Source organism: Schistocerca cancellata, chromosome 6 (assembly GCF_023864275.1).
Source record: "Schistocerca cancellata isolate TAMUIC-IGC-003103 chromosome 6, iqSchCanc2.1, whole genome shotgun sequence".
Classification (NCBI taxonomy): Eukaryota; Metazoa; Arthropoda; class Insecta; order Orthoptera; family Acrididae; genus Schistocerca; species Schistocerca cancellata.
In genome coordinates this window covers 684,663,161-684,679,304 of record NC_064631.1, presented here as the reverse complement: position 1 = coordinate 684,679,304, position 16,144 = coordinate 684,663,161, and the positions used below count along the sequence as shown (strand labels likewise).

The window sequence follows — 16,144 nt, the reverse complement described above, 5'->3', positions numbered from 1 at the left end:
GATCACTAAGTTCTGTGACACTTCCTGCAGTTAGGGTAGTATCATCAGCAAAGTGTAGATTGTTGATTTTTCTACTGCCATTTGAAATTCCATTATCCCAGCCATCCAGTATGCTCTGGATGATATACCTAGCATGGATGTTATAGAGTTGAGGTGACAGATTACAACTTCGTCTTACTCTATTTGTCACATTGAAGAACACCACATATTCACTGTCCATATTCGTGGTTGTAATTTGCGCATGGTAAATAATTTTAGTAATGCTACTTGGTGTTTTGGAACCCAAAACTCACTGAGAACGTGCCTAGCTTGTCCCACTTGACACAGTTCAAGACATTTTTTATAATGTAGGAGGCACATGAAGGTAGGGACACAGAACTCAATGAAATTTTTCAATCATCTGCCTCAGATTCATGATTGCCTCTATAGAGTACCTGTACCTATCACAAAATCTGCTTGTTCTGCAAAAATCTGAGCCTGCAGGCATTTCTTTAGATTTTGATTCATTATCTGCAGGAGGACTTTGCTGTTCTGTGATATTAATGCAATACTTTAATAATTGGAGCAGTCTCTAACTGACCCTTTCTCGTGAAGAGGAATTAGAACAGATGTAATCCAGTGTTTATGCCACTCACCAGTTTTCTACATCATATGACATATTAAATATAAAGCACACATGCCTTTCTTTCCCGTCACAGTCACATCTGGGACTTGGTTGTTTTTTCAAATTCTTGATTCCATGCTCAATATCACTGAACAGAATATCAGATTCTGTGTCTGATTCCAAGCAAATGCTCTCCTCCTTGATTTTATTTTGTTTGTTATCAAAAATTTTAGTTGCAGGATTGTGCTCCCCATTTGTGCTAAAGACAACTGTAATGTGGAGTAATGAATGCCATTTTTCCTTCTGGTATTGTAATTATGTACATCATTGTTCCTCTTGAGATATATTGAACTACTTATAACAAACTTCATAGGGGAGTAAATATTCTCTTAAGAAATAGTCAGAATGGCCAACTCCTTGAACAAATGTCTAAAAGATGTTCATGGGCGTGCACCACATATACTCTTATGGCACATTTTTGAGCAATGAAAATTTTATTTCTTAAAGATAGGTTACCCCAGAACATTATTCCATATGACATTGTTGAATAAAAGTATGCAAAATATGTCGGTTTACTGATTTGTGTCTCCACAAGATTTGCAGTGATTATAAGTGCAAATGTGACTGAACTAAATTGTTTTAGGTGTTCCAAAATGTGCTTACTCCTGTTTAAAATCTCATCAATATGGACACCTAAGAATTTTGAAGCGTCCACCCAATTTTTTTATTTCCTCATCATGTATTACACTTATCATTGGTTTAGTTCCTCTAGATGAGCAGAACTGAATATTTTGTGTCTTTTTTTTAAATGGAAGGTGACACCATTCACAGAAAACCAGTCAATGATACTTTCAAGAACAGTGTTTACTATTTCTGCTGTTTCTGTACATATATTTGACTTGATTACAATACTAGTGTCATCTGTAAAAAGAACTAATTCTAGTTTGTTCTTTCGAACACACCATTTTGATCCTGCAGCCACTATGAATAAAGACACAAAGGAATTAAAGACATTAGGTGCCAGTAGGCATTAATTTATATCAATGAGGAAAGTTGAAAATTTGTGCCAGACCAGGATTCAAACCAGTGTCTCCTGCTTAATAGGTGTATGCACTGCAAGATCAAAAAGGTGTCTGTCCTTTTGGACATATCTGAAAAACCAGACACCCCATATATAACTAAGGCAACGATCCCTTCAGTGTAAATGCATGTCAAGCTTGAACTTTTATGGGAATCAGTGAGATGCCATAAGTAATGAGGCTAATAAAAAGGGGCACAATGTCAGAAGAAGTGACTAATTTGGGCCTGTTGGGATCCATACTTGGGTAGTCCACGCAGTTGTGGTGACCAGTATATGTGGATGACGTAGTTATCAGCAAATGTGCCTAGTAAGCAGGAAACTCGAGTTCGAATCATGGTCTGACACAAATATTTCAACCTTCACCATTAATATAAATCAATACCCACTGGCAGCTAATATCTTTAATTCCATTGTGCCTTAATTCTGCCTTTGTATATTAGACAGAAGATCATTTATATATGTGAGAAACAGTAGAGGACCTTAAATTGAACCTTGGGGGACCTCCATATATGATTTCTCTCCTGTCAGAATTACGCACCCAGACTATATTGATTGATTTATGGGGTTTAACTTTCTGCCTTCTTTTGGTTAGGTATGACATAATCCATTGGCTGGCTATATCATCACCCAAAAAACTTTTAGTGCATTTTATTTAGCTATGGATTGTGGTCAATGTCATCAGAAATACTGGTGAGGTACTGTGTTTGACATTTTGACAATTCCACTTTATTTTTCAACAAAGTTATTTGTATCAATGTCCTCCCCTCTACGATCAGTAGTACTGTTCAGTATATGCACCTCTAAATAATTGTCCACGCCATAGTGGCAAGGAGACAGCACGTATTATAGCTTGTCACAGTTCTTTGGGCAAGATTTTTACAGTAAAAATCTGCTCATTAACCTATTTAGAGAAAGTTCTGACAGAATGTAAATAATTTAGGAGCAAAGATACAACTTACTGAATATCAAGGTGTCAACAAACACACAAACAAGACTGAAAAGATCTTTTGCTTACTAGATGAATCCTTTCTTCAAGCAACACATCTACATCTACATCTACATCTAAGTACATAATCTGCAAGCCATGTACGGTGTGTGGTGCAGGGAACCCTATGCCACTACTAGTCACTTCCTTTCCTGTCCACTCCCAAACAGAACGAGGGACTGTCTATATGCCTCCAAATGAGCTCCAATTTCTCATATCTTATCGTTGTGGTCTTTATGTGAAATGTATGTTGGCAGCTGTAGGATCATCCTGCAGTCAGCTTCAAATGCCGGTTCACTAAATTTTGCTCAATAGTGTCTCTTGAAAAGGAACATTGCTTTCCCTCCAAGCATTTCCATTTGAGTTCCTGAAGCATTTCTGTAACACTTGCATATTGCTGAAACCTACCTGTAAGAAATGTAGCAGCTCGCCTCTGAATTGCTTTGGTGTCCTCAATTAATCTGATGTGGTACAGATCCCAAACACTGGAGCAGTACTTAAGAATAGGTCGCACTAACAACCTACATGCCGTCACCTTCACAGGTGAACCACACTTTGCTAAAATTCTGCCAGTAAATCAGAGTTGCCCATTCGTCTTCCTCAAATGCTCGTTCCATTTCATATCTCTATGTAGTGTTATGTCTAGATATTTAAATGACACGACTGTGTCGAGCAGGACACTACTAATGCTGTACCCCGTTATTATGTGTTTGTTTTTCCTACTAATCCACATTAACTTTCTTTTTTTTTACATTTAGAGGCAGCTGCCATTCATCACACCAAGTAGAAATTTTGCCTGAATTATCTTGTGTCAACCTGTAGTCACTCATCTTCAACACCTTCCCATACACGACAGCATCATTATCTAACAATCACATATTGCTGCCCACTCTGTCCTTCAGATGATTTACGTATATAGAAAATAATAGCTGTCCTATCACGCTTTCCTGGAACACTCCTGACAGTATCCTTGTCGCTCATAAACACTGGCTGTTGAGAACAATGTACTGGGCTGTATTACGTGAGAAGTCTTATCTGGGAACCTATTCAATATGCTCATATCTTCATTAACAGTCTGCACCCAGGGTACCATGTCAGATCCATTTTGGAAATCTAGGAATATGGAATCTGCTTATTGTCCTTCATCCATAGTTCACAGTTTATCATGTGAGAAGTAGAAAGCTCAATGTCACATGACTGATGCTTTCTAAAACTGTGATGATTCGTAGACACGTGCTTTTAAGTCTCTAGGAAATGTATTATATTCAAACTCAGAATATGTTCTAGAATTCTGCAGCACACTAATGGCAAGGATATTGGTCTGTAATTTTGTGGGTCCGTTCTTGTATCCTCTTCATACACAGGAGTTACCTGCACTGTTTTACCACTCACTTGGGACTTTGTGCTGGATGAGAAACTCTTGATAAATGCAACCTAAGTAAGGGGTCAGTGCTGTAGAGTATTCTTTGTAAAATTGATTTGGAATTCTGTCTATACCTGGCAATTTACTTGTTTTCAACTATTTCAGCTGTTTGTCTATGCCAGGGATGCTTATTACTGTCGTCCGTATGTGTGTCTCTGTGATGGTCAAACAATGGTATATTCATACAATTCTTCTACAAGAATGATTTCTTAAACACATGGAATTTAAAACCTCGGCTATCATTTTTCTGTCTTCAACTGCCGTGCCAGACTAGACAATGAGTGACTGAATGGTAGTCTTAGACCTGCCTAGTGGTTTTACATAGGACCAGAATATTCTTGGTTTCTCGGCAAGATCTTTTGCTAAGGTAGCTGTTGTATGCTTTGTGCATAGATTTTTTCACAGATTCATGAATCTCTAGTAATCTTTGCTGCCTGTCATCATTTGTGCATTCTCTTTTGAACCAAGAGTGCAACAGACTTTGCTTCCTCACCATTTTTCAAGTTTTGTTGCTAAACCATGGTGGGTCTTTTCCATCCTTAATCTGCTTGACAAGGACATACGTGTCAAGAGCATGATCTACAACCTTTGCCCAGAATTCCTCTATGTCCATCATACTTTAACTAAATGTTTGCAGTTCATTGTCTTAAGTGAGATGCTGACAGCTGCTTATCTGCTCTTTGTTGCAGAAACTCTCTCCTAACGTTCTTGACTGACTTTTGTAACCTTAGTTGTTCAATGATGCACGGTTCTTACCATTTCTGTCACTGTTATATTTCATGTTGTGTTTGCTTCAGTTAGTTCTGTGGTAGAATGTAGAATTGTTCACAAGTTGTAAGCTGCCATTTGTTGAATACTAGCTTGGACAAGTACTCAGAGGATTTCATGTTTCTCTTTTATTATGAACCTAGGCTTCTGGAATTGTCTTGTGTTTGTCCCTATGGATATGACCTCAGTTTTTTTAAAAGTTTGTTGCTGAAACTGATGGTCTTTGATATCAATTTAAATCTTACTTTAACTTGTTCAAGTATTGGGTACCTGTAATAAATATCCCTAGATCATATGCATAAGCCTGATGAAATGAAATGAAATGTCGTGTGGCTAGGGCCTCCCGTCGGGTAGACGGGTTGCCTGGCGCAAGTCTTTTTTTCTGTAGTCTGTAGATACCACTTCAGTTACTTGCTCATCATTGGGGATGATATGATGATATGATGATGATGATGATGATGATATGATGATGATGATGATATGATGATGATGATGATATGATGATGATGATGACGAAGATAACACCCAGTCCCTGAGCAGAGAAGAGTCTCCAACCCAGCTGGGAATCGAACCCGGGCCCCTTTGCATGGCATTCTGTCGTGTTGACCACTCAGCTATCGAGGCAGTCAGCCTTATGAAATGTGCATGAATTTCCCTTTATTAGGGCTATGCGGGATGGGTTGAGTGATATGACGAATAATGCCATAGACAATGGACATCCTTATTTTACTGAGCACATCCTGAACATACTGATTGGCCAGCCTTTCTGTCTCTCTGTAGATAACTATGTATCAGCCGATCTGTCTATATACAACTTTAACTTTTTTTCCTTGCTCATTATGAAATGCTGGAATGTTTGTAAGCTTTGCTGAAACTGATGGTCTTTGATATCAATTTAAATCTTACTTTAACTTGTTCAAGTATTGGGTACCTGTAATAAATATCCCTAGATCATATGCATAAGCCTGATGAAATGAAATGTCGTGTGGCTAGGGCCTCCTGTCGGGTAGACGGGTTGCCTGGCACAAGTCTTTTTTTCTGTAGTCTGTAGATGCTTTGGGACGATAGGTGGCAGCAATTTCGAAACCACGTAGTTTGTTAAGTCTTAATCTCACATTGTGACAAATGTGTGCAGTGCTCCAGCAGATGTCACAGCTCTAAATAATGGCATACCAGATTGCGGATTGATGTGTTGTATTGATGAGAGATGTGGAAATAAATTTAAGAGATGAATTTGTGATGACAGACAGTCCACAAAACAGCTCGTCATCAGACTGGATGAGGGAGCACTCGGATATGTTCTTGATGCAGCAGTTTGGTAAACTGTACTCAGTGTGAGTTTTCGAAATAAATATAGTTTATACTGTGGTGCTGATTAGTTTTCATCACATGTTGATATCATTTCACAACTTTAACTGTCAGTACTATATTGTAATAAGTGAAATCTGCAAATAATGGTATACGGGATGGTCAGAAACAGTTTGAAAAGCTTGTAAGGGTATTGCAGAGGTTAATTAGCATTGAAGTTAGCCAATAGGCTGTTACACATGCAAATTCAAGTGGCCTGCCAGAGTCGGTGTTGCCAAACATGTTCATCATTTGCTTTCCTAAAATTGAACAAGAGTATGATACAAAAATTGGACATATGAGAGTAGTAAATGATAGAACCCAAGCCAAAGTCTGAGTAGTCTCGTGCACTATTGTCTATGCTATGAGAATAACTGATACTTTGTATCTGGTGGGCCACTTGAATGTGCACACACAGTGGCCTGATTGGCTACTTCAATACTATTTAAATTGGAAACAGCAAAATCTATCAATTTTTTTTCTTAACAATTATTTCTCAGCACAATGTAGCCTGCAACACCCTTACAAGCTTTTCAGACTGTTTCTGACCACCTTCTATATAGTCCAAAATAAAATACCTGCACTAAAGTTTATTTTAGGTGAATCAACAGAAGTCTGCCACCTAAAACATTTGAACCTTACCATTGCTAATGTTCGTCCTGGCAGGTCATCATTTTTCCAGAAGTACTTGATACAGACAAAAGATAGCAGCAGAAATTATCTTGATAATAATTTATTGAATAGCTTGGTTAGATTTATGATTACACATTTCAGTTTTTGTCTAGCACCTACACAGTCTTTTAAAATATATGCGTTTAAATCAAGGTAACATCATACTTTATTCCTAAATAATGATTTCATTCCTCTCGTTTTTATGCTACTTTTCAGTATTTTTGTAGATACTACTTCCAGAATGTGCTGGATTATTCTCACTTAAATGAATCAGTTTTTCCAAGTACCAGATAACATTGTGTATAAGGAACAGTTTGTAAATGTAATTATATGAATGCTTCTTTACAGGACTGGCTTGGCACAAACTTGTAATGTGTTGAATTGTTGTCTTCTGTAGTTTTATCAGTTTTTTATACTTGTTTCTGCGGTGTGCCTGTATTTTCTAATCTTGAAATTTTCAACACCACAAATAAAATGGCACTTTTTGTTTTTCTGTCTTTCGTCTGTTCTATTTCCTGCTTCATTAAACAGGATAAACATTGTTAAATTGTGCAGGAAACAGCACATAATGAATGTCTTACAATCTGTGTAGGAAGTCTATTAGATAGTGTCATTAATAATGTTGTCCAAAAATATTTTTTCATCAATCTTTGCAGACTAGTTTTATTGTGCATTGATTCCTAATGGTGACCACATATTTTTTGTATCATAGAGAATTCATTTGTTCTTTTTGGTAATGATATGATACTAAGTAAGTTTTGGTTGACTAAGATACATTTTTGCAAACAGGAAATGCTGATGCTGCAGCAGAACTGCGAAAAGAACTACAAGCTCTAAGGCAACGAGTGGAGACCTTGGAACATGAGTTGAAAGTGAAAGATGATGAAGTGAAGCGCCTCGGAAAGCAGCAGGCTGCACCTGACCAACAGTCACGCTCCCAGGACGAACGTATCAAGGTAATTTTATCGTAATATGCGTGTATGATACAGATGTTTAATTTAGGTCCAAATATACAGCATATCTGATGATGAGGAGTATCTTTGTATCAGCTGTGACAGTTTTTGCTTAAAGGAGGAAGAAGGAAAAAGTATATGCACATGTGCTGTGAAGGAGAAGAAAAGTCATTGCAAAGCTTGGACGAAGAGTAATGCAGGGTGTAGGAAAAGAATAGCAATAGAGGGCTATTGATCCAGGTACAGATTCCAGATTCCTCGTAGTGAGTTGAGTTGTATGCAGTTCAGAAGCCAGATTAGGATAACAAGTATGAAAAAAATATTTAAATAATAATGAAGAAATGCAGTGCATGAATGCAAAGAAAAGAAAAGTGAATGCAAAACAAAAAGGATGTGATAAGAATATGGTGATGGGAAGAGGGGACAGGGTGATAAAAATAGATAAAAATAAAAATGCAAGTTAAGGGCAAAAGGAGGCGGAAAGAAAAGTGACATCAGCTGGTTTCTTTCTCTCATGTGCTGTATATTTGAGAAGTCATCCTGTTTATCCACCACTACTGGGTGGCCAACACTGTCTCATTTAAGCTTAGCTAAAGAAAGATAACAATGAAATATGACTGGCTGTAAACCTTAACTTATAGCATGGTAATATCAAAAGTAATGTAATTTGTCATATGTTAGTTACAACCCACTACAGACGAGCAAGCAGTAGGCAGCTTTCTCCATTATGTTAATTTCCACTTCAATGGTAATCAAATAGCCATAGATACTTCAAATAAAAGCTTTCAAATGTAACTTGACGTGTGTTAGCTTCTGACATTGTCAAGTGATAATTTGTAAATGAAAAGGAAATCCAGTGTGCCTGCTTATTATATGCAAGCATATTCTAAATAAATGCTAATAGCACCAGTAGCTGACAACATTTAAAACATATACCAAATAAAAACATTCAATTAAGACTTGAGAAAAATGCACACAGTTAAATAAAGGCTCCAAATAATAAAATCCTGATGTCAGTAAATATTAAATGTGAAGTCAACAACAACTAATGATTGACAAACATTCATGCCAGAGTAGTTAGCTACACAACATACACATTACCATGTACTTGGTTAGTAATAATGGTTGCTACATATTAGTAAAAACAGTGGCAGATAATCGCTAAGCTACAACCAAGCTGCTACTTAGCCCAGAGTGCTCATTCACTTTTCAGTAACTTTAATGGCAACATGTCACTTAAAAGTAAGGTAGTAGCCATTTATCAAATGAATTTACACAACTATTGGGTGATAACCCACTTACGGTAAATGGCATTAGCTGTAGCTTAATCTAGAATTTCATTTTACATTGGGGACTTAGCTCCTTTATAACTGGACAAACATAGGCTGGTCGATACTGACAGTAGAACACAAGCACATGGCAGTAGCCTTCATGCACATAAATGCCATGCACATAAATGACCTGCACATCAACGCCCTACACTTACTTATCACTCCTAGAATTAGAACAGCTCTTGCTGTAGAGTTTTGCTGCTGACAGAGGAAGCACCAGTTAACAGTAATCAACTCAAACCAGAAACCAATCAACACAAACAACCACTTAAGATACACATGCAGATGTGCTTTCAGCACAGACACTAAGATTAGAAAACTAAAATACTCAATGAGAAAATGCAAGGCACAATGCGACAACTCAGAAGTGACAGGCAGACATGTGTTGAATACACAGAGAATGCGGAACACACAACAAGAGTACGAAAGCAACCTGAGCAGATCATAGCAACAACATATTTAGATCTGTACATGTTCATGCAGTACACAGACAACCAACAAGATTAAGACAAATTAGTAAAATACGACCAGGTAAATTTCATGCTCTGTTAGATAAGGCTCTTTCAAACCACAACCCAAACTGGGACATGCCCAACCAAGTAACAGTTCAAACAGCAGTGGCCCAGCTGGTCTCCATTATGACAGCCATATTCAGCTATAGCTGGTCAAGATTCCATACAGTACACAAGCAAGATTTACCAGTCATTTCATCCTGACTGATGTGCAAAACTAATTTTTCTCCCATCTGTAAACTCACTAACCGTATCGTGCAATCACAGATACAGGGAATTGACACAAGGTTTCCGTCAGATTCCACACAGTCAATGATTTGAAAACAAAAGGTAGTACAAAACAACAGTCAGTCAAACTATGAGAAACTTATCTTCTGCTCAGTTTGCAAATGAGGATAAATCAAGATGCAACCCAAATCACAAAGCATGCATCATTGTGGAAACACTCGCTTAAACCAAAACAAATTTTCCAAGATGTGAGATGTGTTACGTGACTGACTGGGAACAGATGCACTCACCAAACTCGACACAGAACCACTCTGAGATCAGCTTGTCAATGTCCATAGCAGGAAACAACACTAAACTGCTGCTAATAGAAAATGACTGATGCAAGTTAATATTGTCACGATTCACATGTGAGTTACCAAATCATGTGACAGCTGAGAGAAACATATCAAAAACACTTCCACTTGCAGGAGCACACTGCACTGCATATAACTCCCTGCAGATTTTGTTCTGCATCACTGAACTCACTATGCAAATGGTGCAATCTTTGAGATATGAAACTGATACAGGAATGTAATCAATTCCACTACTCAAGTATCTCAACTGACAGTTGATGGTACAAAGCATCAGACAAATAAACTATTGGTCCTTGTTCTTTTGCACATTTTGCATGCACAGAGAATGTAAATGGCCCCATTAGCAGACACACAGCACTTTCAAAATCTCTCAAAGTGAGCCAGAACCAATTTCCCATATAATCAAAAACACACATGCTCACTGGCGCAAAATGTTAGACCGACAAATACGAATAAATAACCTGTCATATGGTTCTCCTATGAAAAGATAATGTATGTAACCCCGATCACCAGCAACCCTTCATTATGGGAACATTCTGGAGTGAGCCAAAATCGATTTCTGAATGTGTAATACATGTCTGACCCAATCACACATGCTCATGCAACACAATGAGAAACCACAGAGACAGCAACTTGCTGGTCCATAGTACACGAAATCAACTCCAACCATAGCTGGCAGAAGTTAACAACTCTATCAGATAGCTGAGGAAAATACTCAAAGAACTTCAGCTACTTAGGAGAATACTAAATACTATGCAACTCCACTGTGCTGCACATGACAGCTGGATGAGAACCTATCGCAACATTTATGTTCATCTCTGCTATTCAATGAGGGAAACACCTTTCACCACAACTGCTAGAGATGGCGCATAGTGCTCATTAGTTCTATTTTACTGTGCATCATGAGAGAAGAGACTACATCTCTGACCGCTGTGAGCCCCAGGTCATGAAAACAGGTCACTAGGGAGCATCACTTAGACAGAGAGTGCCAAGCTTGGTAGGTGACAGAACTTTAAAATCCCCAGAAGGCAGGACCACATGACCCACTGGGATCACCTAAGCTTCATATAAATTAACATTTATCAATTTTGTCATTTTCATTTTTCCTTGTTCCTTTTCGCTTTGTACCATTCTCAGTCCACAACTGTTTTTGCCAAATCTTTCCTTTTGTGCTAATCTGTTGCTCAGACCCAAGCAGCTGTAATGTAAGAGTCAAGTGTTTGTTTCTATCATACCTTATCAAATTATCCACTATAGATTGTATCAGTGTGAATCCTATTACGTTGTGTGCATTTCTTTTGTGCATTACTGCCAGTATCAATTATTTGACTCTGGCTTCTGAAAGAAATGTCCTGTTTGCTGCAGTCTCACATTTCCTCCTTTTATCATCTTTGATTTTTACATGAAAAAGAAAATGCTAATAATGTCTCCCAAATGGATGTGGAGGCAGTCCATCTTTATCTTTTTAATGGTACCCTTTTGTTGCATTGGTGCTACGATAAATTTCAAGAATGGGCCTGTTTTGCTCCACAAACTGACCAATCTATCCATATGAACATATAGCTCTCAGGAAACAGCTAATAAACATGATATATTTAATTAACAACAGTATCATAAAGCACTCTGTTCAGTGCTGTGAGAAGTTTTGTTTTATGGAGAATACCGGTTTAATTAGGTAAACATCCTTTAAAAATTAGCAACGGAAAATAGGGAAGAGCAGATGCTACTTTTGTTTCCATCAGTAGCAAGCAGATTCATTAAAAGATGATTGTAACAGAAGTGTACAGCCAGTCCACAATAATGGACATTACAGAGAGTAAACAGTAATCAGAAAGGAGGAAAGACAACATTTTTGAATTTTATTGTTGTGAGACTACATTTATTCATTCATTCACACAGCATGTTCCATTAAACCCATTATGAAGGAGAGCATTCAGGGAAATGGAATGGGTCAAGGTATTCATTAAAAGTTAGAAGCAATCGCTGCTGGCTATGTCTATGAAGTATAGTAAAAACAGTTTTTAACTAGGGCTGATCTACTCACACAGATGATAATGGTATAATTTCTAGCTTACTTCATATAGGATTATTGTTAATTACCACCAATGCTTCAGAAAACAATTGTGTGAAACCTACAAGATGTGAAGAAAAATGATGCATATCAATGGATAGGGCATCTCTCCAAGTTTCAAATCGTTATATGCACTGTAGCAAAAGTAGAGTGTGCACAACAAGGAGGCAGGCACATCAGAACATGTAGACAAATCATCCGCTGTGCCCAATAGCAGACAGCCCAGTGAAGAGATTTGTAAAGTAGGCTGCTGTCGTAGTGACTTCTGTGAGTTGTATGCATATGACCTTCCACATGTACTGAAGTTTCGATCCTGATGCATGTTTGCATTTTTGTGTGTTTCAGAAATTTGCTTTATTGGTGACAGTCGAAAAGATTATGTGTGTTTTCAGCTCGGTGAATTTTTACTTTCAAAAATGATGGATCAAAGAATCTGCATTAAATTTTTTGTGAAAAATATGCTGGCACAAGTGTGTTGTTGTATCTGAAGGGTATTTTGAAAGGGATGAAGGTGATGTTGATGTGTAAATAAAGATGCTTTTAGGAAAACAAAAATTCCTGTTGCTTTTTGATCATACCTCATATGTGTAGTAGGAGAAAAACAGCCACTCTGCAAAATACCACCACTCATGCTCTCTTACTTAGCTGCTGATTTTATCTGCTATTTCAAACATTCTATGTGCTTTTTACACAGACCAGTATTAATTGTCTGTGTACCGACACAGTCCAGATCTACTTAAAACAAACATTAAGAGTGGTGCGGAATTTATATCCTTCTGAATAAAGATCCTGATAAATTGGAGGAGGAGTGGCTAATCAGGCATTATTATCTTCATTTCTGAATATCTGGGGATTTTCAATTTGAACCCTAAAGAGGGATGCATAATCTATGTCGAAATTATTTTCTAGTTCTGGTACTGTGATTGCGAATTGCACAGTTCATCTTAAATCTAATTTTGTTACTAACCGCCAATACCGTTAGGGAGCATATACTGGGTTGTTATAATTAAACTTTCCCTATTTAACACATTATAACACGGAAACTAATTACTGTAAGAGTACCAAACTTGGTAGCATTAATGTCAAGGACACGGGGAAGAGAAATAATGCAGAATCAATTCAATTGAAACACTTCAATGTGCTGCTATGGCACAGCTGCAAAATACTAACGCGAATTCTTTACAGACGAATGGAAAAACTTGTAGAAGCCGACCTCGGAGAAGATCAGTTTGGATTCCGTAGAAATGTTGTAACACGTGAGGCAATACTGACCCTACAACTTATCTTAGAAGAAAGATTAAGGAAAGGCAAACCTACGTTTCTAGCACTTGTAGACTTCGAGAAAGCTTTTGTCAATGTTGACTGGAATACTCTCTTTCAAATTCTGAAGGTGGCAGGGGTAAAATACAGGGAGCAAAAGGCTATTTACAATTTGTACAGAAACCAGATGGCAGTTATAAGAGTCGAGGGACATGAAAGGGAAGCAGTGGTGGGGAAGGGAATGAGACGGGGTTGTACCCCGATGCTATTCAATCTGTATATTGAGCAAGCAGTAAAGGAAACAAAAGCAAATTTCGGAGTAGGTATTAAAATCCATGGAGAAGAAATAAAAACTTTTAGGTTTACCAATGACATTGTAATTCTGTCAGAGACAGCAAAGGACTTGGGAGAGCAGTTGAACGGAATGGACAGTGTCTTGAAAGGAGGATATAAGATGAACATTAGCAGAAGCAAAACGAGGATAATGGAATGTAGTCGAATTAAGTTGGGTGATGCTGAGGGAATTAGATTAGGAAATGAGACACTTAAAGTAGTAAATGAGTTTTGCTATTTGGGGAGCAAAATAACTGATGATGGTCGAAGTAGAGTGGATATAAAATGTAGACTATGTAGTGGCAAGGAAAGTGTTTGTGAAGAAGAGAAATTTGTTAACATTGAGTATAGATTTAAGTGTAAGGAAGTCATTTCTGAAAGTATTTGTATCTAGTTTAGCCATGTATGGAATTGAAACATGGACGATAAATAGTTTGGACAAGAAGAGAATAGAAGCTTTCGAAATGTGGTGCTACAGAAGAATGCTGAAGATTAGATGGGTAGATCACATCACTGGTGAGGAGCTATTGAATAGAATTGGGGAGAAGAGGAGTTTGTGGCACAACTTGACTAGAAGAAGGGGTCGGTTGGTAGGACATGTTCTGAGGCATCCAGGGATCACCAATTTGGTATTGGAGGGCAGCGTGGAGGGTAAAAATCGTAGAGGGAGACCAAGAGATGAATGCACTATGCAGATTCAGAAGGATGTAGGCTGCAGTAGGTACTGGGAGATGAAGAAGCTTACACAGCATAGAGTAGCATGGAGAGCTGCATCGAACCAGTCTCAGGACTGAAAACAACAACAACGACGACATGGCACATCATACCATTACATACTGATACCATTACTGCTACAAAAGATGTTCAATGTGGTGCCCATCAGAGTCCAGAAGAGTCTGAAAGAGCAGGATTGTATTTTGTACAGCGGAACGAAGTATGTCTGTAGGTATGCTGGTTACCTCTCTCGATATGCTGCTTCAGATGAGCACATCTGTGAATGTTCCCCTGGTAAATACTTTCCTTCAGGTAGCTCTGCAACCAGAAATCACACGGAGTGAGATCAGGTGATCATGACAGTCAAGCATTTGGAGACAGTCGGCTGATAATTCGATCATTTCCAAATGTGTTTGCGAGAAGCAGGTGAAATTCACGAGCATGTGTGATGTGACCCCATCTTGCATGAAAACTGTTGAGTTTAGCATCACTCTCTCCTGTAGGGCAGGTATGACATGGTGGTGAAGCACATCACAATAACACTGCCCATTCACACTGTACATCTTTGGTCCTTGAGTGCTAACCCATTCAAAAAAGAATGGGCCCATGATGAACATGGCCGTGAAGCCACACCATATGGTAACATGTTCACCATACAGAGGAACTTCATTCACAGTGACTGGAGGTGAAGATCCCCACACTCAGCAATTCTGTATGTTCACCTCACCCGTAAGAGAAAAGTGAGCTTCTTCTGTCCAAAGTATGGTCCAGGGCCAGCCTTGTCAACTTCAGTCCTTGCGAGAAAATGGAGAGCGAAGTCAACATGGCATTGTATGTCCTGTGGTGCAAGTTACTGTACGGTATGGGTCTTGTACAGATACCATTTGAGAATGGTTCGAAGCACCTTCTGACAGTGAACCACAGGATGTTCAATTTTCGTGACGCAGAACGTGCTCTGCCTGACGATTGGGAATTGAGTGCAGCATTGTCTGCCATAGTAACAGTGATTTCATCAACCACCTGTGGTGCAGCCAGTTGTCAGCCTCTTCCCGGAGCGACACCGAGTTCTTCAGTTGATGTGAATGTCTTCTTGATGCTTTGCACAGCAGGCAGAAAAAGAGGACCCTTCCATAATCCTTTCAGACAGTGAAATTCTCGAAGTGCAGCTGCAGCATTACTGTTGATTTGATGATACAGCTTCACCAATAATGCTGTGCTCCTTTTGTTCAAGTTGATGTTGACACGTCAAAAAGTGCACTGTGATTGGTCAGATGTGTGAGACTGTGAATCATGATGACTGATCATGATACCTGGTCGCCATAGTTGTAATTGGATGGTCACATGGAAGTCATGCACAGCATTAAGTCTATCAAAGTTTGGTACTCGTATGGTAATTAGTTTCCATGTTATAACATGTTAAATAGTGAACGTTTAACTATAACCATCTGGTATATTATAATATTGTGACAGAATTGCTGGTCAGTGCTTAGCTACAGGAGGCAAAGAGAG

General features: G+C 38.4%; 1 protein-coding gene across 4 annotated transcripts in view; it reads left to right on the top strand.

Moving 5' to 3' along the window:
- The window catches only part of LOC126190869 (homer protein homolog 2), an 864,566-nt gene that overhangs the window by 814,257 nt on the left and 34,165 nt on the right, over nucleotides 1-16,144 (top strand). For all 4 annotated transcript variants that reach the window (XM_049931466.1, XM_049931464.1, XM_049931465.1 and 1 more), the window contains one exon: nucleotides 7,670-7,836. In XM_049931466.1, the coding sequence (XP_049787423.1) occupies nucleotides 7,670-7,836 (167 nt within the window). The remainder of the gene's footprint in view (nucleotides 1-7,669; nucleotides 7,837-16,144) is intronic.